Raw genomic sequence first — 27,269 nt, 5'->3', positions numbered from 1 at the left:
CTTTGACAGTACATTCCAAGTTCACAATCTCTATCGGCTGGAGTAACACGGGTAGCTGACAAACTGGGAACACCACCATTAGTTGCAAATGCCTCTCCACGCCACACAGCATCATGACAGAAATATTTTGCTGTTCCCTCACTGTTGCCGAGTGAAAATTCTGGGATAGTCTCTTCAACAGCACAGTGGGTGCACTGACAGCATGAGCTCTGTAATGGTTTCAGGGCTGCTATCTCCACCGTTTCAAGGGTAATTAGAGATGAACAATGAATTCTTGCTCTGCCAAAGACAGCTACCACATCCCATGAGTGGATTTTAAAAAAAATTCTCGTGCCTGCTTACATATTGTCGTATCTTCTTTTATCATTGACGTGGTTCCATCTTTAATCATTAAGATCATAGTTGCCCTCTGCAATTTTTCCTAATACTCCTGTAGACAAGGGGAAGCAATGGCCTAGTGGTATTATCGATGGACTGTTAATCCAGAGACCCAGATAATGTTCTGGGGTCCCAGGTTCGAATCCTGCCACAGCAGATAGTGGAATTTGAATTCAATAAATATCTGGAATTAATGGTCTAATGATGACTGTGAATCCATTGTCAATTGTAGGAAAAACCCATCTGGTTCACTAATGTCCTTAGGGAAGGAAACTGCCATCCTTACCTGGTCTGGCGTATATGTGACTCCAGACCTACAGCAATGTGATTGACTCTTAACTGCCCTCTAGGCAATTAGGGATGGGCAATAAATGCTGCCTAGCCAGTGATGCCCTCATCCTGTGAATGAATAAAGGGACCTTTAATCTGGTATATTTAATTCCTTCTCTTGACAGCCATGTCTCAATAATGGCTTCACATCTTCCAAATTGAATTTACATCTACAGTTCATTTAATTAGTTCCTTTTAAACAATGCTTTTGTATGAAAAATGTTCAGTTGACCCTAACCTGAGCTTCTGTCCTATTGCTTTACTCACACATTTCTTTCCCAATTTTGTTTAAGTTATGTTTCTGTCTTTAAATTTTCCCTTTGTTTGTAGTCCAAGCTCACAATCTCCACCACCTGGAGGAACAAAGGCAGCGGACAAACTGGGAACACCACCAGTTGCAAATGCCTCTCCATGCCACACACCATCATGACATAGAAATATATTGTTGTTCCTTCACTGCAGCGCAATACTCCATCATTTTGTCTGTTTGTAAACATTGGTTGCTGGTGTGACATCATGGTCTCACACATACAAGCCAACAAGATCAAAAGAATACAAATACCTCAGCTGAGATTGATCATAAGCATTCAATACCAGTCTTTGGCAATGCCCTTCATTTCACGAATCTCAAAATCCCACAAACAAGAAATTGACTTTCGTACCAAGTGTAGAAACTCCCTTGTGCAATCTGCCAGTTTTGGAACTAGTTTTTCCCACATCAAGAAGAATAAAAGCAACTCCGAGAAATCAAATCAAATCAAAACAGTGACTATGTTGGAGATCTGAAGTGAAAACAGGAAGTAAGCAGGTCTGGCAGCATCGGTGGAGAAAGAAACAGAGTTAAAAGTTTCAAGGCCAATGACACTTCTTTGGAACTGAAGAAGTGATATTGGACACGAAACATTAACTGTTTCTCTCTCCATAGATTCTGCCAGACTTGCTGAGTTTCTCTGGAATTCTCTGCTTTGTTTCAAGGCATATTTAAGTTAAATTCAACTTTTAACTAAAGTTTAACTTCAGGAGTTCAGAAGTAACATAATCATTAACAATACAACATGCACATTTTAACAGAATGTTCTACTGCTATTCAACAATGCTCCCTTTTCAAAGACAAGTGTGATGTAACAAATGACAAGTTCTTTGACATTGGTGTTAACACCAACGTGAGTGGTCCTAACCCACGGAATATCTTCCCATCAAACAAATTTGAGGTTTTTCCTCACGCTCATTATTTGTTTGGACTTCCTCAAATTACTGATTCTGTTCACTTTAAACAGTTTCTATTTCCACTGGCCAGAATTTTACCAATCCTTGTGAAATCGGCTCTGATTGTCACTGCCAGAACCTCATGCTACCTGTTAATTTAGCCAGTATGTGGCACAGAGGGTTTCTGAGGTAGTTCAATGTCATCAACTCTCCTTCATCTACACACCATCCAGGGCTTGTATGATGATCAAAGGTACAGGAGACACCACTTTCAAGTCTTTACACAGACACTTGTTTTAGTTAACAAGAGTTTATTGCATGATAACAATTAATACAACTACATTACTAGTCAGGCATAATTATGAAGGACTCACAGGCAGCTGTACAGAAAACATTTATTCCTGACAAAAGTTAAGGTGGAACTCCCTGTCTCCACCTGAAGATTGTGACGTGATCAGATTGGATGGCTAATGCAAATTAACTCCTTCAGAACAACTACCTTACCCAACATTATTGGCAGGTAGGAAGGCTGGACTAATGGTACAGGTAGGTGTTGTGGAGGTTGGGGAAACAATCAATATCTTCCCACTGCTGTGTTATTTTCCCAACAGTACAACAGTCAGCAGATCACCTGGCCAGCAGGAACCCAACTGAAGTAATTAAGTGGCCAATTAAAGCCTATGTCACAACAGGGCAGGTATTTTGCTCAGTGTCATTCCAACACTACTTACTCCTTTTAGAGGGCGCAAGCCACTGAGGCACCCTCTACTGCAGCTGCAGTATCAGCACTGGCCACTGCTTCTGATGGCGCTGCTGAGGGAGTCCAAGCTTTGACTGGGCTGGCAACTCCAGGGTCGGGCCACGATTCTTAATTGGAATATGCTTCCGTGAAGCAGGGTTGCCCCAGCTGCAGCTCTAGTAGCAGGACCTTATCAAAATGTATTTTTCCTTCCCCCACATTAGAGTTATACTTTAGAAAATTAAGGAGAAGTACTTACTTCAGAGTCAAAAGCATGCTAGTGCAGGGTCAAGAAGTTGGTGGTACTAAAGTTCAAGTAGGTACAGGCAAAAGCGAGTGCTAAGTTCACCAACATTAATTAATTTATTATAACAGTGTAGGTGCAATAATTAAGAAGCAACTTGAAAAGTAAACATTTACAGGACCACAGAGCAGGGGTGGGATTAACTGGATAGCTCTTTCAAACAGCTGGCAGAGGGATGATGGGCTGAACCGCTTCTTTCTGCGTTGTAAGATTCTCTGATTTGGTTAATGGCTGTTTGTATTAGCTGGAAGAAAAAAAAAAATCAGAAACCATTAAGATAAAAACAGAAAATCTTTGTCAGGTCAGGCAGCATCTATAAGGAGATAAAGGTCCAGAACCCATTAAAGATAAATGGGACTGAATGGTCAGTGTCAAAAAACAGGAAATATCTGGAACAAGAAATTGTTTCCAATTGTCGCACAGTAGAAGGGTTGTCTCCAACTATATGTTTAAATCTAGAACCATGGTGAACATGTCTGGTGGAGAAGTGGCAAAAAGGTCCATTGCTGAAAGAAATGGAGCATCATAAGGTGGGGGAGATTTCAACTTCAATACAGGAATGCACCTTTGCCACGAACTTGGACTAATAAATGTTAAGGCCTGGATTAAGTAACTAGTGGTGAATAAATCAGAGCTTAACTGACTCACTGACGTCCTTTTGTACAAGAAACTCGCTGCCCTTCGCTGGTCTGGTTTACACGTGGCTCCTAACTCTATCACAGTCCTTCACCAATTTGACAACCTCTTAACAGTTCTTGGAAGTGGCCGGTTCAGCCAACAGCTCAGTTGTATCAAGTCTCTGCTAGGGATTCAAAGAGGCAGCCACCATCACCTTCGGAGGGCAATTCCTGAAAAGGACAATAATTGTTGGCCTTGCCAATGATCTTCTCATCCTGAAGTTGAATTAAAAAGTCCCACAAAGTGAAAATGAAAACAATTGCTCATGAAACAGTTTATTGCCAGCCTTGATCGAGTTATAGACAGGCAAGCTCTATGTAGAGCTACCACTCAAAGGGGATGGAATCAGCTGCTTGTTGGGAAGACACAGCCATGCGCATTCATGAAGATTTGCTGATACTGCCGACCACTTCATGAAGAGTCAACCATCTCATATGACAAACGATCAACTAAATGACTCTATTGCAAGGATGTGATTACACTAGACAGGGTGCAGAGGAGATTCACCAGGATGTTGCCTGGGTCAAAGAGATTCAGCTAGGAGAGACCAGGTAAGACTGGGGTTGTTTTCCTTAGAGCAGAGAATGGAACCTGATTGAATTGTACAAAGTCATGAGGAGCATAGATAGGGTGGACAGGGAGTAACAAAGAAACTATTTCTATTAGTAGAAATGTTCAATAACCAGGGGGGCACAGTTTAAAGTGAGGAGTAAGAGATTTAGAGAAGATTTGAGGAAAAGCTTTTTTTTTATACAGAAGGTTGTGGGTATCTGGAACGTATTGCCTAAAAAGGTGGTAGAGACAGAAACCCTCAAGATATTTGAATGAGCACTCAGAACGCCACAGCATATAAGGCTACAGGTAAAGTGCTTGAAAATTGGATTTGAATAATTAGATGCTTGATGACTGGTGCCTTTTTCCAGGCTGTTAACATTCTATGAAAGCAACTGCAATATCAAGTAAGGAGACTAAAAATATACAAAACTCCCTTCATTCTCCCCTAATATGATATACAGCACAAAAAGCATCCAAGAGGTAAGGGAATCCAAGACTCTAAAGCAAGTGAAGAACACATTGGTGAAGAAACAGTACAGGAGAAGTTAAGCAAACAAATTCTTTGGACCTGATAAACAACACTGCGGAATTTTAAAAGAAGTGGCTACAGAGCTAGTGGATGCATTGGTTTTGATCTTCCAGAATTCCCTATGTCTTAGAGTTTAGAAGGTAACCTAGCTGTTCAAGAAAGAGAGAAAACACAGGAAATTAAAAGCTACTTAGCTTGACCTCAGTAACAGGGAAATTGCTAGAATCTGTTATAAGGGCACTTAGAAAACCATGCCCTGATTAGATACAGTCAGTACTAATTGCTGAAAGGGGAATAGGGTTTCACAGCTCTGTTAAGAGTTTATGATGCAACCAGTAGGATGGATAGGGGAGGTGCGAACCAAGGGTTTTGGATTCTCAAAAAAAAAATTCAGTAAGATGCCACACAAGGGCTATTACATAAAAACAAACTTTGAGAGATAGAGGAGTAGTTTAAACACATAACTGTCCAAACAGCAGGTCAGTTTGTGATTGCATCTAGGTGGTGGTGGTTTACTGCAAGGCTCAGTGCTTAGGCTTCAGCAATGTTCAATTTCTAACAATGATATAAATAAGGTGGGAGAGTATAACATATCCAAGTTTGAAGATATATGGCAATAGGAAAATAAGCTGTGCAAAGGATACAGAGAGACAGTAAAGCGATTTAGATAAGGGAGTGTGGAAGAACTTGGCCAATACAGCATAATGTGAAGGCATCCACACTGGCAGAAAATATAGAAAAGCAGAACATTTTAAGTGGAGAGTGTCAGGGAAATATTGGCATTCACAAGGACCTGGGTGTTCTCATACATAAATCACATACATTCATATGCAGGTTAAACACAGAAAACTAAGAACAAATGGTATGCTAATCCTTACTACAAACAAATTGGGAGTACAAGTAAAAAAGTTCTGGTTCACTATTTTGGAGCCTTGCTACAGCCACATTTGGAATACTGTGTACAATTTTGGGTTCCTTACCAGAAGAAGGACGTATTTTCCTTAGAAAGACTGCATTAAGGTTCAACAGTGATTCTCCTGGGGAGTTTAACATTATGGCTCAGTCTCCGATTAAGGGAAAGGCCGTCTAAGACGGAGATGAAAGGAGAAATTCCAATACATAAAGGGTTATGAACTTTCAGAAATCTCTACCACAGAGAGATAGTGATGCTCAGCATACAGTTAAGGCTAAGTTAAGACAGATACTTGAATTTAGTTTCCTGTTTCTCCTTTGAGGCGAAGATGACCATGTTCATGTTCACTGCCCAAAACTGGTGGGGAGCTACTGGGTTCATGGGTTACTGCTTAGGCCAATGTGTCTGGAAGGTTCTATTTCAAATAGCACAGCATACCACAGCTGACTGGAATTTACCCTCCTTGTGTTTTCCCTGTCAATCTGATATGCACTTTTCAAAGGAGGCCATTGCACTTCTATTTGGTTGCACCAGGTGCAGCTATCGTGCACAAGCTTCTCCCAGGACTCCAACTTGATATCAAAACTCCCAAGTGAAACCTTCAGAGGAGAATATGCCACAGCATAATCCTTTGACTGATCATTCATTAAAAAGGGGGAGGAGGGGGAAATTCAATTTAATGCATCGAGGATTCAAAGGGTGGGATTGGAGGATAAAAGAAATTACCTCCTGTTGTATTGTTTTAAAAAAAAAACAACGAACTGGTTCACTGATGTTACTCCATCTGTCTATACAAGATCAGCTACAATGATCTGTTACGTGGTCTTACATACACCTTAGTTGTAAAAGTGATACTTTAAGGTAACGAGGGATGGGTAACAAATATAGCTTTGACAGTCTCATTATACCCTGGAATAAATATTTAAAACAATGTTTACCAAAACAACTTTCTACAGCACAGGCAAACTTATGAACTTCATTCAATCCTTGTACATCATTCTGGGCCTGTCTAGCAGCAATCATAAAATTGAAGCAGAAAAGTTTCCATTGATTTTTTTTAATAAGTGTCATTTCTCCAAGGTGACTTGATGTGCAAATGTTTCAGTCCCATTGCAATGGACATTTTATTAGCAATACATAAGAAATAAAAATATTTGTAAGCTGCACTGATTTTACTTCTTTTCTTCAGATGTGTTAATTTAACAAAAATGTTTTGTAGGCGGTGCACAACTTTGAAAAGCCCTTTGCAGCAGAAAGTACTTGTCCTAATAAACTGCCTTATCATGCTCTTAGAATGCCCCCAATGGTTCATATTCCATTGAATACTTTTTGAAATGTAGTCACTGTTATGTACAAAAACAGTCAACAGTTCTCATACAGCAAGACCCAACAAACAGCAATTGGAAGAATAACAGGTTAATGTTTCTTTGGTGATGTTCGTTACGGGACGAATGCTGTCCAGAACAGGAGAACTCCCTTGCATTTCTCCAATGTTTTTGGATTTTTCCTCAATAAGAGGGCAGATGGGGTTTGTATTTTAACATCTCACCCGAAAGACAAAAATGTTAACAGTATGATACTCCCTTGGTGCTATACTGAAGTGTCAGCCTGGATTACTAGCTTAAGGTCTAGAGTAGGATTTGAATTCACAATGTACTAACCCAAGGATGAGGGAGTTCCCACAGAGAAGGGAAAACATACTTCGATACAGTACAGATAGGAAGAAAGAATAATGCAGATGTTGTGTCATTTAAGACATATTTTGTCAAGAAAATGCATCCTCCAAATGTCACTTGTTTACTAGGATTCCACTTTAACGAATAATCCTGAACGAATAATTGGAAACAATGGGACCTTGCAGCTTTAACCCATTCCCCTGCATATTGGGAAACGTGATGAATCAGATCAGGAACAACTGGGGCCTTGCCCAACTATTAACAAGGAGGATGATGCCTATAACACAATGTGAGTACAACTGCTTTATCACACTGAGTATTGCACAACCGATTCCTCAAAAGCTTTAAAATTAAATCGTTCATTGGGTTTAAAAATCAAAAATAGTGCTGATATGCTTACAGACTCCAGATCATCTGTGCCTCAGACTCGAGGGCAGAACAGCTGCATTTGGCATTTTATTCCGATTGACAACACTGAAAGTATGGCTTTAGTAAAACACTGCAAAAGAAAATCCCTGAAGAGCCACCTATTCCAAAAAAATAAGTCGTGGAACACCGTGTCTGCACTATTTGTTGGAAGAATGGGTGTATCGGTCAGTTTGCTTCCAAATGATGAAAATCCAAGGAAGGACAACTTTGAGCGGACGGGAGAGCCTCCCTCTGCGCTGTGTGCGGACAATTATTCATTCATTCATTCATTCATGTACAATATCTTCAATGTCCTGTGCCATCATGGAACTGCTACGAATCCACTGTCGAAGAGCATCTGCAGGTTAGCCCTTTTCTTCCGCATATCCAAATAAACATTCCACGACCGGTCACAAACACTTCAGCTCAATATCAACCTGCGAAAGGAACAAAAAGAAAATTAAAAGATCTTAACATCAGCAAACAGTCCTTGGGTTGTACTTATACCACAAACACAGCATTGGTATAAAGTAATTTTCAACCTGAAAATACCAGATAATTATGAAGAGGCCATCTTTATTCATCTATGCACAAAGATCCTAAAGTCACCTCCTTGATTGTATCCAGTTTTCAAAGAAATTCAGAGTTTTTGCCTTCACTACTCTACCCAGAGATCCGATCCACCCACCTCTTCTCTACCCAACCTACAAACTTGCCCATCACCCCCACTGGTTCAGTGAACAGAATTTAATGAAGTAGCCATGGTGTTATGGAGGGGATGGTTAAATGAAATGAACTCCCTGATACTCACTTTGATTAAAAAGAAACAATTTATTCATGTAACTGTAGCAGTGATCAAATCACCAGAACCACTAACAAACTGAGCAATTCCCCCCTAACTACTAACTATTCCTGAATAAAACAAAATTCTAATGGTATGATGTTCCAATAAATACAAGTTCCAATTATATAAACCAAAGTAATAGGACAAAAATAAATTAAAACTCAGACGCTCAAAACTAAAGTCAGGACATGTCTTCTGGAATGTTGTGCCTTTTCCACTATTCTTCCTTCGTCCAATCCTTGTGTCAGGAATACTAGCTAAGACTGCTGTTGTACCTTTTAGATGTGCTTAATCAGAGAGCTTAAAGATTTCTGTGATAGCCAGAGTTTTATTCTTCTGATGGCAGTTCGCTCTCTCACTGATTTTCAAAAATCTTTTTCTAATATACCCCTTGATGACCTGTCAAATTTCTCATAATAGGATTGGTCCTAGGTTTCAATTTCAGAACTGTCTGTCCATCTGAAACTGCTTGCAGACATTTCTTATCACCAAGCTTAGAAAACCACATCACCTCTTAAAAGGGACCACGCACTCTCCCCTCCTACCATTTTTACAAACAAATTCTAACATCCTGCCTTAAAGTACTCTACCCAACTTTGCAACACCTCCCCCCTGAAGAAAACCAAGAGGGAAAAGTATACTTGATATCATCCTTACCAATCTGCCACCTGCAGTTGCATCTGTCCATGACAGTATCAATAAGAGTGACCACTGTACAGTCCTTGTGGAGGCAAAGTCCTACCTTCACATTGAGAATCACTTCCATCGTGTTGTGTGGCACTATCACCATGCTAAATGGGACAGACTTTGCACAGATCTAGCAACTCAAGGCTGGGCATCCATGAGACACTGTGGGCCATCAACAGCAAAACTGTCCTCCAGCACAATCTGTAATTTCAAGGCCCAGCATATTCCCCACTCAACCGTTACCATTAAGCCAGGGGATCAACCCTGGTTCAATGGAGAGTGCAGGAGGGTATGCCAGCAGCTGCACCAGGCATACCTGAAGAGGAGGGGTCAAGCTGGTGAAGTCACCAAACAAGGACTACTTGCACGCCAAACAGCAAAAGCAGCAAGTGATAGACAGGGCTAAGCGATGCCATAACTAATGAATCTGATCTAAGTTCTGCAGTCCTGCCACATCCAGTCGTGCATGGTGACGGACGATTAAATAACTCTCTACAGGAGGAGGATCCACAAATATCCTTATCCTCAATGATGGGGGATCCCAGTACACCAAAATAAAAGATAAAGTTGAAGCATTAGCAGCAATCTTTGGCCAGAAGTGCCGAATGGATGATCCATCTCGGCCTCCTCCAGTGGTCCCCGGCATCACAGATACAAGTCTTTAGCCAATTTGATTCACTCCACGTGATTTCAAGAAATGGATGGAGACACTAGATACTACAAAGGCTACGGGCCCTGACAACATTCTGGCGGTAGTATTGAAGATTTGTGCTCCAGAACGTGCTGCTCCCCAGGTCAAGCTGGTCCAGTACAGTTACAACACTGGCACCTAGCCAACAATGTGGAAAATTGCCCAAATATGTCCTGTACACAAAAAGCAGGATAAATCCAATCCGGCCAATTACTGCCCGACCAGTCTACTCTCAATCATCGGTTAAGTGATGGAAGGTGTCATCAACAGTGCTATCAAGCAGCACCTGCTCAGCGATGCCCAGTTTGGTTTCCGCCATGGCCACTCAGCTCCTGACCTCATGACAGCCTTAGTTCAAACATGGGCAAAAGAGCTGAATTCCAGAAGTGAGGTGAGAATGACAGCCCTTGATATCAAGGCAGAATTCAACCGAGTGTGGCATCAAGGAGCCCTAGTAAAATTGCAATCAATAAGTATCAGGGGGTAAACTCTCCGCTGGTTGGAGTCATACCTGTCATATAGGAAGATGGTTGTGGTTGTCAGTCATCTCAGCTCCAGGACATCTCTGCAGGAGCTCCTCAGGGTAATGTCCTCAGCCCAACCATCTTCAATTGCTTCATCAACGACCTTCCCTCCATCATAAGGTCAGAAGTGGGGATGTTCGCTGATGATTGCACAACGTTCAGCACCGTTTTGACTGCTTCAGTATCTTAGGAGTCACATGTTCAAATGCTACAAGATCTGGACAATATCCAGGCTTGGGCTGATAAGTGACAAGTGACATTCGCGCCACACAAATGCCAGGCTATGACCATCACCAATAAGAGACAATCTAACCACCACCCCTTGACATTCAGTGGTGTTACCATCACTGAATAGCCCACTGTCAACATCCTCAACTCACCTGCCAACTCCTCAAAGCCTGTCCATCATCTACAAGGCTCAAATCAGGAGCGTGATGGAATATTCCCCACTTGCGTGGATGAGTGCAGCCCCAACATCACTCAAGAAGCTTGACACCATCCAGGACAAAGCAGCCCGCTTGATTGGCACTACATCCACAAGCATCCATTCCCTCCACCACTGACACTCAGTAGTACAACACTGTTGCTATCGACAAGACGCACTACAGAAATTCACCAAAGATCCTTAATACAGCACTTTCCAAATCCATGACCATTTCTATCTTGAAGGACAAGAGCAGCAGACATATGGGAACACCACCACCTTCAAATTCCCCTGCAAGCCACTCACCGTCCTGACTTGGAAAAGTATCACCCGTTCCTTCACTGCTGCTGGGTCCAAATCCTGGAATTCCCTCCCTAATGGGATTGTGGTAGACTGCAGTGGTTCAAGAAGGCAGCTCACCACCACCTTCTCAAGGGCAACTAGGGATGGACAAGAAATGCTGGCCAGCCAGCGACGCCCACATCCCACAAATGAATAGGATAAAAAAACCATTGTGAAAAGATGGCTTCATTTTTTTTTCTGAATTATTACTAACTCCATAATGCATTAATCTAGAGTTACTCATTTCCTACTAATTCTATTACAATCTTTTTAGCCTTGACATTCTTAATGGAATTGCCTCTGGAAATCTGGTAGACACATCCATTATGGTTAGCAAATACTGGTTCCCACTTTTGGTTTTAGGAAGGCGACCTACACAATCATAATCCACACAAAACGTCTTCAAATGCGGGAATTGTCATCAAAGATGCTGACTTTCCTACCATCTGACACATATGATAGGCACGGCAAGATTCAATCACAGCTTTATGTAATCCAGGCCAATAGAAATGCTTCTGTATCTTAGCCCGAGCAGTCCTTACTCCTAGATGACCTGCTACAGGTAATTTGTGTGCTGCCCACAATCCTTCCTTTCCGTATGCTACCGGCAACACAATCTGGTGAATTTCCACCCATTTCTCCTCTGCACTAACCTGCTACGGTCTCCATTTATGCCTTAGGATTTTTAAGGTAATAACATTGTGGAATACATTGATTCTTTTTCAGAGTAGGCTTAATGATACAAATCTTTTATTGTCTCATCTTTTCGTTGTAACTGCGTTCATCTTTCAGAACTAAACACCTCTGCCTGATCCCCTACCTGCTCAGGTTCTTCCTTTACCATTTCATCAAATGGGGTGTCAGCTAACTGGACCTCAACTCCTTTGTCTTTCTGTTTTGTTTTCCCTTCTTGCTTTAACTTATGGGATCTCGTCACCAGTGTCTGGAAAAATTCCAGGGTATTTTTCTTTTAACACTTCACTTCCCTGGTTTTCTTTTGGCTTCTCCACTACAATGGGCATTCCACTCCCGTATATCTCAGATGTCCTCGTTTTTCAAGGACCGCAACTTCCCCCCTCAGTGGTCGAGAACACCCTCGACTGTGTCTCCCGCATTTCCCGCAACTCATCCCTCACACCCCGTCCCCGCAATAACAACCAAAAAAGAATCCCCCTCGTCCTCACGTACCACTCCACCAACCTCCGGATCCAACGCATCATCCTCTGACACTTCCGCCATCTGCAATCCGACCCCACCACCAAAGACATTTTTCCCTCCCCACCCTTACCTGCTTTCCGGAGGGACCACTCTCTCAGTGACTCCCTTGTCCGCCCCCACACCTCCTCCCTCACCCCCATCCCAGGCCCCAAGAAGACTTTCCACATCAAGCAGATGTTCACCTGCACACCTGCTGATGTGGTATACTGCATCTGCTGTACCTGTTGTGGCCTCCTCTACATCGGGGAAACCAAGCGGAGGCTTGGGGACCTCTTTGCAGAACACCTACGCTTGGTTCGCAATAAACAACTGCACCTCCCAGTCACGAACCATTTCAACTCCCCCTCCCATTCCTCAGACAACATGTCCATCCTGGGCCTCCTGCAGTGCCACAACGATGCCACCTGAAGGTTGCAGGAACAGCAACTCATATTCCACTTGGGAACCCTGCAGCCCAATGGTATCAATGTGGATTTCACAAGCTTCAAAATCTCCCCTCCCCCTACCGCATCCCGAAACCAGCCCAGCTCGTCCCTGCCTCCCTAACCTGTTCTTCCTCCCACCTACCCCCACCCCAATCTTCTACCTACTAACCTCATCCCGCCCCCTTGACCTGTCCGTCCTCCCTGGACTGACCTATCTCCGCCCTAACTCCCCACCTACACTCACCTTTACTGGCTCCATCCCCGCCTCTTTGACCGGTCTGTTTCCTCTCCACCTATCTTCTCCCCGCCTCCCCCTCTCTCCCTATTTATTTCAGAACCCCCTTCCCCTCCCCCATTTCTGATGAAGGGTCTAGGCCCGAAACGTCAGCCTTCCTGCTCCTATGATGCTGCTTAAACTGCTGTGTTCATCCAGCTCTACACCTTGTTATGGCACTGAAAATAGCTTGTTTTACTTCTTCATAGCCTTCTGACACCGCTGCAAACACTTCACTAGCCTTGCCTACCAACTTGGTCTGAATTAACGTTACTCACATATCCTCTGGCCAATTCATCTGTTTAGCCAATTTCTCAAAGGAAATGAGAAAGGTTTCTACATCATCTTCATCAAATTTTGGTAATGCGTTGACATATTTATATTTTTCCCTATCAAGTTTTTGGCTACAACGGGTATGCTCATCATCACTCTCCTCCTCACTGAGCTTATCTTCTACCTTCATGTTAAGTTGGCTATCCTGTTTAATTTGCAATTTCTGAAGTTCAAACTTTCTCTTTCTTCTCTATCTTTTTCTTGTTGTCATTGCTTGTAACTGTAATGCAAACAATTCCCTTTCCTGTTCAATCTGCTTCAACTGCAATTGAATTCTAGCCAAATCCAAAGATTCTGATGGCCTTTCCAGCAAATTTAAATGTCGAGCTATTGCTGTAAATACCTCTTCTTTTCTCACAGGCAAAGGCAACCCCAGCTCCAGCTTGTCTGCCAATTCCAGCAGCTTTTCCTTGCTCACCTTTCGTAAAACCCCCAAAGGCACTTCTTCCACCCCCAAAAAACTCTTAGTGACTGAAACAGCCATTACCTCACTTCTGATTTAATCAACCACAAGTAACCAAAATTAAACAGATTTTCCACTCCTCACCTAAGTTTTATTTTAAAGTCTAGGACATGAATTCCCAGTCTGTTTATATCTGCGCGGACCTTTTGTACCCCAAATCTTTTCAAATCTGTCAAAATCTGTTCAGATCCCATTGACGAACCAGCTAGATCCTAGATTCGAGCTCTCAATCTGTTACAGAGGGGATGGTTAAATGAAATGACCTCCCTATTCATCTTATCTATGCCCCTCATGATTTTATAATCCTCTATAAGGTCATCCTGAACCTTCTACGCTGCAGTGAAAAAACTCCCAGTCTATCCAGCTTCTCCTTAAAACTCAAACCCTCTAGTCCTGGCAACACCCTGGTAAATGTTTTCTGAACCCTCTCCAATTTAATAATGTCCTTCCTATAGCAGGGAGACCAGAAGAGTACACAGTGCTCCAAAAGTGGCCTCACCAATGTTTGGTTTTATTTGGTTATTATTATTTTATTTGGTTCCATATCCAAATTATTGTTATATATTGTGAACAACCGGAGTCCGAGTACTGATCCTTGCGGTGCCCCAATAGTGACCGCTGCCAATGTGAGAATGGCTCATTTATTCTTCCTGTTTTCTGCCCGTTAGCTAATTAATCCATGCCTGTATATTAATACCTATCCCATCTAAGTTGAGCAAAGATCCTTGTAATTAAGGGATCCTGAAAATGTTCTAGCTTCAAAAACCCAACTGGTGCAACAAGAACTTTATTTTTAGGTTTTCATATGTTTTGCTGAATTTTGCATTGAAAATAAACCTATGCAGCATCAGACATGAAACTTCCATACCCTGCCACTGCTGCTCAGAGTTTATGATGATATATTTGCCAGCTTGTACATAGTGGAGTGTACACTGTCACCATAGGGAATTTCATTAGTTTGGATGTATTATGAGTCAAAGGCACAGTTGGCAGACTAAATACAAACTTTACATCCACAGACACTCCCAGTATGTACACAGATGTAATATCCAAGTAATTGAATCAGTCACAAGGGCGATAAGTATGTTTACTGAATAAATGAACAGATCCTAAAGAAAGTCACATGCAAAACAAAATAATTATCTATGCGTATATCTATGGTGATAATGTGCCTCACAGTAACACAGAGATTCTTAAGGTGTCTCCTGAAATACTCTAGGACAGAACTACCAATCTAAGAAATAAATGACAACATGATGCAATCGAACGGAGCTGGCCATGCCTCCAACTCAGAGTGGAGTCTTCTATCACAATATGACATCTAATCAAATTAAAGATCTAACAGTTTAAAAAAAAACAAAATAACATTTCTACATTCCAGAAAGCTCATGGCATTCTCCAATGAAACAACCTACAGTGCCCATGATGACAGTGCATGTAGAGGATCAGCCTCATCATCCCTGTAGTAATGTATATTTATGATAGCTCTCTATAGAACCTCAACATTTACAATGCAATAGGGGCCTGGCAAACCTAAAACTAGCTGAGAGAAGTAGGGGCCATGTTATGGAGATTACTGATTCATACTGTACAACTTGGAGGATTCTTGGTATATGTACCTGGTTCCTTAATTTCAAATGGAGAAGTATGTCAGAAGCAGCTAACTGCAGTCCTAAAGACGGAGGAAATAGGCCATTGGGCCCTTTTAGCCTGTTCCACCATTCAATCAATGATCATGGCTGATCTGATAGTGGTCTCAACCCCACTTTCCTACCTGCATTCCATAATCCTCAACACCCTTATCAATCAGAAATCTGTTCAACGCATCAATGAATACATTCAAAGTCCCAGCCTCCAACGTGGATGCAATGGGCCAAAAGGGCTTTTTCTGTGTTGTGGATCTCTGGCTATGATTACCTTCTGGGGAAAAGAGAATTCCTAATACCAACAAACCTCTGGGGGAAAAAAAAAAAACTTTATCACTGTCTCAAAAGGGAGATCACTAATTCTTAACCTATGTCCCTATTCTCTCCCTCAAGAAAAAAAAGTATCCTCCTGTTATCCACCCTACGCAGCTCTCTCAGGAATTTGTGTTTCAATAAATCACCACTGATTCATTTTTCTAAACACCAATGGAAATAGGCCTAACCAATTCAAGTTTTCTTTGTAAGATAATCATTTCATCCCAGGAATAAGCTGACTGAAACAGTACTGTACAAAATACTCCGGAAGTTCTCTCACCAACATACTGTGAAGCTGCAGTAAAACTCCCTTATGGTTATAATCCATTTCCCTTGCAGTAAACAATACTCCATTTACCTTCCTAACCAGTTGCTGTACTAGCAAATTTTACAACCATACATTAGACTCCTCATCCAAGACAGTAAGTAATTGAGAACTCTGAACTGATGCCAGCAGCACACTGCTAGTTGCAGCATGCCAGCCCAAAAATTACCCATTTATCCGTACTCTGTTTTGTATTAGCTAACCCTTCCCCCTTTTTGAGGGCTAATATGTTATCCCCTATGCCAGGTGCTCTTGCGCACCAATCTTTGGCAAATATGGTTTGGGAACTGAAGTATACCACATCTATTGATTCCCCTTTATCCACAATGAATATTACTTTGTTAAAAACTGTAATTGATTCATTAAACACAATTTCCCTTTCACAAAGCAAGTGATCAGATAGAGCCAACATGGTGATTTTCTAAGTATACTGCTATAACCTGCTTAACTATAAATTCCAGATTTCCCTATTATAGATGTTAGGCAACTGGCCTACAGTTTCCTGCTTCTGCCTCCCTCCATTCTTGAATAAATGTGTTACATTAGCTGATTTCCAATCTGCTGCAATCCTTCCAGCATCTAAGAAATTTTGGAAGATGTAACAAAATGCATCAACAATCCATACTGCCTAGGGTATAGGCCATTGTCACTTCTTGTTTCCAAATACCTTTTGGGAAGTTTTCCCATGAAGTTCATCCCAAAGTACTCATTCAAAGCCTCTACTTCTTCCTTGCTTTCCATTCTCAATTCCTCAGACTCACCCTCACCCTCCAGAGGGCCAATACCAATTTTACCTACACATTGCCTGTTATAGAGTCATACAGCACAGAAACAGACCCTTTGGTCCAACCAGTCCATGTCAACCATAATCCCAAATTAAACTAGCCCCACATGCCTGTGCGTGGCTCAAATCCCTCCAAACATTTCTTATTCATGTAGTTATCTAAATGTCTTTTAAATGTTCTAACTGTACCTGCAACCACTACTTCCTCTGGAAGTTCATTCCACACATGAACCATTGTGTAAAACAGACTGCCCCCATGTTTTTTTTTTAAATCTTTCTTCTCTCGCCTTAAAAATAAGACCCCTAGTCTTGAAATCCCCCAGACTAGGGAAAAGACGTGTGCCATTCACTTTATTTATACCCCTCATAATTTATAAACCTCTCTAAAGGTCATCCCTCAGCCTCTTACACTCTAGTGAAAAAAATCCCAGCCTATCCAGCCTCTCCTTATTACTCAAACTCTCCATTCCAGGCAACATCCCAGTAATTCTCTTCTGAACCCTCTCCAATCTATTAACATCCTTCCTATAACAGGGCAACCAGAACCAGACACAGTACGCCAGAAGAGGCCTCACCAATGTCCTGTACAACCTCAATATGATTTCCCAACTCCTATTCTTAAAGATCTGAGTAATGAAGGCAAGCGTGCTAAATGCTTTCTTAACCATCCTGTCTACGTGTGATGTAAATTTCAAAGAATTATGTACCTGAACCCCAAGGTCCTTCTGTTCTACAACACTACCCAAGGCCCTACTTTAATTATACAAGTCCTGTCCTAGTTTGTTTTACCAAAATGCAAAATCTCACATTTATCCAAATTATTGTAGAATTTTTCTTATCTGTTTTTGTGTAACTGCTTAGCTGCTTGCTGCCTCTTTACTATTTCTTTTTATCATTCTTTAATCATTCTTAAAGTCTGTCTAATGCCATTAATCTATAAAGGCTTCTACAATGTTTTTTTCACTAGACGGTGGCTCATCACAAATGAAAATGGAATCAGTGAGGGACCAAGTGTTAAAGAACAGTGAAGCCCTGAACATCACATCACTGTAGTGTTTCCCTCCCTCCTCCTCGAACTACAACAGAGCGAGAGAGCGATGTTAGAAAATGTGACTGTGGCTTAGCCTCAGCTGTGAGGTCAAAGTGCGGGCTTTGGTGTGTTGGGCTTGTCTGAGGAGCACAAGCAACATTAAAAGGTGGGACAAGGTATGGTCTTTTATTTTAATCTAATAGATAAGAAAAGGGATAAAATTTAAATGAAAGTAAAAAGAGACAGAGCGGCTGAGATAAATGTAGGGTCCTTGAAGAATGTGACTTGGCAATTGATAACTGGGTACAGGGAAGTGGCAAATAATTTAAACCAATATTTTACAACAGTCTTCATGGTGGAGCACACTATAAGCATCAAAAAGATAATAGATAAGCAAGGAGATAACGAGAAGAAAGATCTTGTAAAGTCTCTATCATGAGGGATAAGTATTTGATAAACTAGAGGGACTGACGGCAGACAGCGCTAGGACGTGATGGCCTGTATCCAAAGAATTTAAGGGAAGTGACTGCACCAATAATGAGACAATCAAAATATCTCAGAAGGTGCTGGATTCCAGGAGGGTTCTAGTGGATCAGAAAACTGATCATGTGATATGCATGTTCAAGAAAGGAGACAGACAGAAAACAGGATATTACTATCCAGTTAGACTTACAACTGTCATCGGGAAAATGCTAAAGTCCGTTATGAAGGAAGAAATTTCAGGACACTTTTCAAAATGTAACCAAACAGAGTCAACATGATTTTGTGAAAGGGAAATCATGTTTGACAAACTTGCTAGAGTTCTTTGAGGATATAATAAATAGAGTTGATAAAGGGGGACTGGTAGATGTAGTGTATTTGGATTTCCAAAAGGCATTCTGACATGTCAGACTGACTTATGAGCAAAGACTGGGTCAGCTGGGCCTATACTCGCTGCAATTTAGAAGAATTAGGTGGGACCTCCTAGAAACATACAAAATCCTGATGGGACTGGACAGGCGAGATGCAGGGAGAATGTTCCTGATGCTGGGGAAGCCCTGAACTATGGGTCACAGTCTAAGAGTAAGGGGTAAGCCATTGAGGACTGAGAAGAATTTCTTCACTCAGAAAATTGTGAACCTGTGGAACTGTCTCCCACAGGAAGTTTTTGGGTAAGGAGCTGGACGTGGCCCTTGTGGCTAATGGGATTAAGGGGGATGAAGAGAAAGCGGGAATGAGATACTGAGATTGCATGATCATATTGAATGGTGGTGCAGGCTCAAAAGGGCCAAATAGCCTACCCCTGCACCTATTTTCTATGTTTCTATTCAAAAAGGTGCCATGTAATAAGAGCAGGGAGGTTGTGTTGGAACTGTATAAAACATCACTTAGGCCAAAACTGGAGTACTGCACGCAGTTCTGGTCACCACATTGTAGGAAGGGTGTGTTTGCACTGCAGAGAGTGTAGAGGAGATTTATCAGCATGCTCCTGGGCTGGAGGATCTGAGCTCTGAGGATAGGCTGGGACATTTTCCTTGGAGCAGCAAAGGTTGAGAGGGATCCTGATAAGTACGTAAAGATTATGAGCAGCATAGATTAGATAGATAAGAAGGCACTTTTTTGATTAGTAAGGGAGCAATAATCAGTGGGCATGGATTTAAGATTAGAAGTAGAATGCTAATAAGAGTGTTCAAAAGAAATGTTTTCGCTCCGAAGGTGGTAGGAGTGCAGAAGTCATTGCCTTAAAAATGGCGGTTGAGTCAGAAACATATAACATTTTTGTAGTATTTAGATATTCATTTGCATTTCTATAGCCCCCTAGATTTTGGACAAAAGCTTGAACATTGTATCGGTGTAGTCAGATCTTCGTTGACAGATGCAGACATGATGGACCAAATGGTCTCGTTCTGTGCTGTAAACCTCTATCCATGAGTATATCCTCTGAGCATCTGTGCTCTCAAACCTCAAGATCTTGCATGCTGAATAAGATCACCTCTCATTCTTTTACACTCCCAATAAGTACTGACTAAATGTCTCTACTTTTCCTTATAAGGCAAACCCTTCAACCTAGAAATCAGCCTTGATACATTCTCTGAACTATCTCCAATGAAAGTATATCCCTCTTTTTGTAAGGAGACTGAAACTGTACCCAAGGTATGGTCTCACTGCTGTGGCAAGACTTCCCTATATTTGTATCCCATTCACCTTACAATAGAGGCCAACAGTTCCTTCGCCTTCCTGATCACTTGCTGGACCTGCATGCTAATATTTTGTGAATCAAGTACAAGGTCAAAAAAGATCTATTTGTACTCAATTCTCCAATCTCTCTCCATTTAAATAATATTCTGCATTTCTACTCTTGCCAAAGTTGTGCATTTCACATTTCCCCACATTATATTTGATCTGCCAAATGTTTGTACTTAAACTATCTACACTCATTCTTAAAGGATTGGTTTTACAAAAAAATAGGGAATGAAGCTTAATTAGAAGGTCCATCCCAGAAAAGGCATCTACCATTACATGAGGTCAGGAAGCGAGTTAGGTTGTGCTTCATACATAGAACATAGAACATAACAGCGCAGTATAGGCCCTTCGGCCCTCGATGTTGCGCCGACCTGTGAAACCGGTCTGAAGCCCATCTAACCTAAACTATTCCATTATCATCCATATGTTTATCCAATGACCATTTAAATGCCCTTAAAGTGGGCGAGTCTACTATTTTTGCAGGCAGGGCATTCCACGCCCTTACTACTCTCTGAGTAAAGAACCTACCTCTATCATCTGTCCTATATCTATCACCCCTCAATTTAAAGCTATGTCCCCTCGTGCTGGCCATATGCACATTTTGTGGAGGCAGCTGTATATATAAAATCAGCAACTGTCTCACTTTACATCTGATTTTAGTGATCCTGGTGTGAGAAATGTGATCTGTGTGATTTGTACCTGACAGGATCAGGTCTGATCTTTGTAGATTCTTTTGAATAGTCAAGGCACCCTTTTGGAGAGGTAGGTATCCCTTTGGATATGGTCCTTGAATACCTTTGGGAGAGGTAAGGTGCCCTAAGCATTTGTTAAAATTAGATATGGAATATGTGCACAAAGTGCAAAAATGCATTATGGTCATTGGAACTGTCAATAGACCTACCAATAGAACCTGTCAAAAGTATCAAGATATATAAAGCTTCTCCTTTTAAATATTTGAAAAAATGCCTGGATCATATTTTAAAAAATCGCTTGCTACTTCACTCCTTCTGTTGACACAGGGAAGAGTTGCAGTTACTGGATTAGTGTCGCATGACTGATTTCACAATCTTCCATTAGTACAGTGGAATGCCTGCCATTCCACACTTTAACTGACAGCTCCAAGTAGAGATGAATTCTTTGAAGTGAAAAATAAACGCCAATGCTTATTTTTGTACATGGCAAGAGGGTTTTGGTGGTGCTTGCATTGTAGGGTAGCTTTACCAGATCAGCTTTTATTTGTTGTTCTTTTTGTTTTCAAATTCATTTGGTAGCTGTTACCTGAACAATCAAATCATTGGATTGTGTTTTGACTGAAATATCTACTCAAACAAAAACACAACTCCATTTTGTTTCTGGTTTAGTCTCTAGATAGAAGGGGCTGTTACACTGCACCTTTGTGGGTGATTGGAGAGCACTGTACAAAACTATCATTTTAAGCATACAGACCCTACCTTATTCTTTCCAAAACCTTGTTGCCTGCCAAATAATTGAACAGAATTTTAAAGGTTTTGTTTCTGATGAAGACTAGCAGGATGGCCCACTGCTCACTTACAGCAGGGACTGATCACAGTGGGGGTCGGAGGATAAACCAAAGCCACATCCACTCGCTCGCTCCCATTTTTGGGACAGACGATCTCAGTTACTCCTTCTGGTCTGGGCTGGGTCAGTAATTCCCCTGTTGGTAAAAGGAAGAAAGAAAGAGAGAAAAAAAAGGGTTCAATGGCTCGAAGTAGTTAAAATTCATTTTAGACTGCAATCAGATTCACATTTAGCAGACTATTCACTTGCAGAATTAATAAATCATCCCCAGTCCAACAGCAAGATGGGCAGAAACAGTACATAAAGCACCTATAGATTGACAGCATTGTGTCCATATCCGAAATACCCAAACTCCCCTCATTGTCAACTTCGGAAAGGAAACTGTCAATTACTCTGTAAAACCATGAGAAATTAACTAACTGCTTCTGAATTGGGACTGTGATTCCTATATTGAGAGTAAATCTTATTTTGGGTTACAGCATAAAGTAAGTAATACTTGACTGGTTGACCATTATACATCCTATTCAAATTTTTCTTTCTGTTATAGAGTCATAGAGCTATACAGCACGGAAACAGACCCTTCGGACTAATTTGTCCATGTAGACCAGGTATCCCAAACTGAACTAGTCCCATTTGCCAGCATTTGGCCCATACCCTCTAAATCCTTGCTATTCATATACCCATCCAGATGCCTTTTAAATGTTGTAATTGAACCAGCCTCCGCCACCTCATCCCATACACACACCACCCTCTGCGTGAAAAAGTTGCCCTTTAGGTCCCTTTTAAATCTTTCCCCTCTCACCTTTATCCTATGCCCTCTAATTTTGAACTCACACCCCCACCCCCCACTTCCCCAGCCCCTGGGGAAAACACCTTGGCTATTCATCCTACTATTTCAAAGGAACATGTCTTACTTACGTCCCACCATTGCTGAATGTTACAAATGTCTCCACTGAAACAAGTAATCGTTGATGCATAGATGCAGAAAAGTGGCTGCCTTACGGAGTAACTACGGACGAGGACATCTTGAATTAAATTATTGCTATTTCTTCAATTAGAAATGAACCAGTGAATGGCTGTCAGCTATGTTCGAGTTTAAACAAGTGCATTGTGTCCATATGCTCTTTCATCTTCAAAGAACAGGGCCCAATGTATTAATGTACATAATTTCCAGTCAGTACAAGTATGCCACATTTGGGGCCCCAATGACAATTCTGAACAGTTTTCAGCATATCTCTTTACAATCAGGATTATTTAGCAAAGGTTGCCCAATTGCAGAATCACATTTCACGTTGGACACTGTATTTTGAGTTTTGCAAGTGCAGGCTGGTTGGGTCCATTCATTACCTTACCTAGTGCGAACAGCCAAAGGGGTAGGCTCAATCATACCACCCACCAGGCATCCTCCGAGACAGATGGCACTGAAATTCTTATAAATTTCTCATTTGTGAGACAAGCAGCATGTCCTTTTAACAGACCCCGGTTAGTGATGAACACTACTTGTGTTGCTACTGCACTGTAGTAACATGAAATAGCTAGCTTCATGGTTGCTCAAAACATTTGAAATACCTCCTCTTTCCAGCATTATCCGAGGTAGACTTGGCACTTTCAGGACTACAGGCGACGGCCTTAGAGACGTTCATGAGTTTGCATGTTCTATGGTGAGAAGTGATCCGATCAGGAGAGCTATTATCCTGCAGGATGGCTCTGACGCTCTCTATATCAGTACCAAACTTACACAATAAATAAATGGCTTGAGCAGGCCATTTGAGCATGCTGATAAGGCCAATCCAATAACACATGGAACTGTAGAAGTAAAATTGTTCCACTTGTTTGTTTAAAGTGTGGAGCTAGAGGAACACAGTAGGCCAGATAGCATCAGAGGAACAGGTAAGTTGCCATTTCGGGTGGGTCCTGCTTTCCTGCTCCTCTAATGCTGACAGGGCCTGCTGTGTTCCTCCAGCTCCATACTGTGTTATCTCTGACTCCAGCATCGGCAGTTCTTATTATCTCGTCCATTTGGTTGTTTGTTTGTTTGTTTTCAGAGATACCTACCCAAGTATTTGTACATTTGCTCATTTTATAAAGTGTTTTTAATAGTTTAACTTATTAAGAAGAACAGTCTCCAGATTGCAGATCTTTGCAATCAAATTTCAGTGTAATCTTGCCTAACAAAGTCTTAGCACTTCAGCTTCAGAGGCATCTTCTGCACGAATTACAATGGTTGGAGCCAAATGTTTTTCCAAAGAAACCAGTTTAATGATACAGATGGAAGGACAACTGAACAGCAATAACCTAATTACTGAGAGTCTGATTCAATCATAATGTACTATAAATGGTCCCATAACCCTCAATGCTATGTTTGTTTAAAGATACCAAGGACCAACTGTAACAGTTCAATACTAAAGAGCCGAGAACCAAACTATTGATCACGATAAACAATACTGGGCTTGACCGATGATAATATGGTATACTGTGACAGACTGTTTACATGTGCAATTCCCCATAATTAGCTGTTTACATACAGCATATTCTAAAATTTACATAAATATTCCAGGAAGACATGTCTATGGAGAGAAAATAAACAAGCGCCCAAAATCTTTTTTAAAAGTACCACAAAGATATTGGCACCTTTCTTAGATTTCACTGAATCTAAGGTCTTCATGAAACGACGACGATCTTGGGCATCAAGAATAAACCCTCTCTGGGGCTAACTGAGAAGGTGATAACTCTCTGATGGCTGTGAATATGAGACGGAAGACACGAATGAGCTTATTAATGCAGGCCTGCTCAGTATGGAGTTGAGAGTTCACACTGCGTACCACAGTGGTCTATGGGATCAACATGCGATGAGTAAAATCTATTTTCTTCTGAGCTTGGGGCACATTGTGCAAATGGACTTAAGGTGAGGATATTTTCTCAGAAAAGGGAAAGGTGAATGTTTAAAAGTCATACAGCCAGATCTGTGGACTACGTTAACATAAAACTAAAGTTCTGTATATGCTGGAAATCTGAAATATGAACAGGAAGTGCTGGAGAAACTCAACAGGTCTGGCAGCATCTGTGGACAGAAAAAAGCTAACGGTTCCAGCCAGCTATAATGATTGTTCAGAACTATATGAAATATGTCAGTTCAGTTGCTCATGTTTATGGTAATAAAATGTTGGGAGATCAATATAACCATGGCAATAAAACAACAGGAGGACTAAGCACACTGGCACATTGTATGCTATTATTTTGTTGTAAATTTTATGCATTTTGATACAAGGTGAAAGGAGAGAGATTTTAAAAAAAAAAGACATGGAAGTGGTTTGAGTGTGAAATGAACTTCCTGAGGAAGTGGATGTGTACACAGTTGCAACATTTAAAAGACACTTAGATAAGTACATGAATAAGAAAGGTTTGGAGGGATATGGGCCAGGAGCAAGCAGGTGGGACTAGTTTAGTTTGGGATTATGTTTGGCATGGACCGGTTGGACTGAAGGGTCTGTTTCTGTGATGTATGACTCTATTGGTAGTACGAAATACAGAAGCTGAAAATAGTACTGGTCTAAGTGAAAGTAACACTATATTTTGCTCTCAAACTGAAACTGCACAATATGAGGTACTCAAACACCTATATGTGAACTATGATAACAGACCTAGCTTAATAAAGTCCTGATCTTTCATTAAAACAACAGCATGTGTGTAAACTCCAGTGTTTAAAGCAACTGCATAAATTAGAACAAGAAAGCAGGCCAACACTTGGCAGCTGAGACAGTTAAGTGGGCATCTTCAATCTTCAGTAAAAGGATTCCTTGATAGGCTCATAAGCAAGTGAAATCTGAAGTGCAGTAGGGCAAACAGATTATAGAAAAATTGATACATCATTGAGTGACACGACTTAAGTTACCTGAAGGTTAATAGGGAATTTCGTACACAAGGAATAATAAAACCAAAAAGACTCAGCAACAAGAGCTCACTCCCAATCAAGATAACAACAGCCTCTAGAAGTAGTTCAGGACACCAGATGAATGCATGACATCCACTTATCTCGCAGTCAAATAAATACAGTAAAGGCAGGCAGGCAATTGGCCATTTGAGTCTATGCTGAATTCCAGTATTTTGTGAAATATTTTCCAACTTGTCTCCAGTCAGCCTCTCTGCCCATACATGCTAGTCTTGCCTGATTTCTCACAGACAGCCTGAACAATTATCTTGATTGCAAAATTACACTGGTTATTTCTCATTAGGTAGGTACAAACTGTGGTGAGAAAAAAGAACAATTTTAATTTAAACTTCTACTAGTGACATATTAAAGTGACCAGCCAACCACATTGGTGTGGAGCTGGAGTCCAATATAGCCTCGTTAGGTAAGGGTAGTAGGCTTTCTTAGTCAAAACATTGGAACATCAACGTGCCTTTTTAAAAAAAATTCTTTGTAGAACACTTAAAAGCATGATGCCTATTCTATCAGGTAGCCCTGCCAGAGAAGGTGACTACTTTTTAATCTGGGGGAAGGTTTCTCAAAATGCTGCTTTCACTGTTTGAAAGAAAGAACTTGCATTTACACAGAAGCTTTCAATCGCAGGCAGTCCAAAGCATTTTGTGGCCCGTGTAATAGGTTTTAAAATGTAGCAACTGTGCAGGAATCCAGCAACTAAATTTTCCACTGTAAGATCCTGACAAAATAATCATCCATTTTACTGATGATAAGGAAGGTTAGATCTTGGTTGGGATACCAGGGAAAACTTCAAATACTATCCTGGGACTTGATAGCACAGAACGGGCCTTGATTTAATGTCACAGCTGAAAAAAAGCACTTGTGGTTGTGCAGTGATTTCTCAATGCAGCAAAAACCAATATCTATCCCTCCTTCTGTGCAAAGAACATAATTCCAATTTATGCCAGTGTTTTCCCAATTTTTATGAAGCCAATGCCTTAACCCTGCCATGGTTAACTGTCCATATCTAGATAGTGGGACTTGAACTCTCAGTCTTCCAATTAAAAAAGCAAGTGTCACAGTCAGTGACTGGGAATGAAGAAAGTGCAATTCTAATACAAGAAGGTTAAAAAGTTAGCTAGGATTAAATCCCTAAATATCGTTCACTGGGCTCCTGGTTTGCACTGGAAACTGCAATGATGACCTGGTTTAGGATGAAGGAGTAGAAGACTGATCCCTGCACCAAGCTAAGATGCAATCACTGAAATACCTACCTATGGAGTAATAGAATGCTCTGGATCAGGCTGTATGCAATTACTCAATGTGGAATTTCTTCAAATGGCTGTTTCAAAGATGTTGTCAGGACAATTATCTCGAGGAAGCAATAGCAAATACTTCCTTTATCCCCATGTTCTTTTCCCATAAGACAAGGCACATGACAAACCATCACTCATTCCACAGTGGTGACAGATTTTAAAGTAAATTTCTCTTTAATAATGGGTGTGTTCCAGACAACATATATTATTCCCACATCTACAAACACA

The 27,269-nt window shown here is 41.1% G+C and overlaps 1 protein-coding gene across 4 annotated transcripts in view; it reads right to left on the bottom strand.

The window, feature by feature from the left end:
- Positions 1 to 2,208: 2,208 nt before the first annotated feature.
- mfhas1 (multifunctional ROCO family signaling regulator 1) overlaps positions 2,209 to 27,269 on the bottom strand; it is an 84,766-nt gene continuing 59,705 nt past the window's right edge. The window contains exons 2-4 of one of the 4 annotated variants that reach the window (XR_007266221.1): positions 21,716 to 21,939; positions 7,709 to 8,153; positions 2,209 to 3,201 (exon numbers count right to left, since the gene is read on the bottom strand). Coding sequence is in view for 1 of the 4 variants with exons in the window: in XM_048621007.1 (XP_048476964.1) it covers positions 8,149 to 8,153; positions 21,817 to 21,939 (128 nt within the window). In the remaining 3 variants the exon portion in view is untranslated. Of the gene's footprint in view, positions 8,154 to 21,715; positions 21,940 to 27,269 lie in introns of those variants that run through there. The other 3 variants (XR_007266220.1, XM_048621007.1, XR_007266223.1) reach the window with 3 other exon arrangements.

Source organism: Rhincodon typus, chromosome 3, assembly GCF_021869965.1.
Source record: "Rhincodon typus isolate 14 chromosome 3, sRhiTyp1.1, whole genome shotgun sequence".
Lineage (NCBI taxonomy): Eukaryota > Metazoa > Chordata > Chondrichthyes > Orectolobiformes > Rhincodontidae > Rhincodon > Rhincodon typus.
This window is presented reverse-complemented; position numbering and strand designations above follow the sequence as displayed.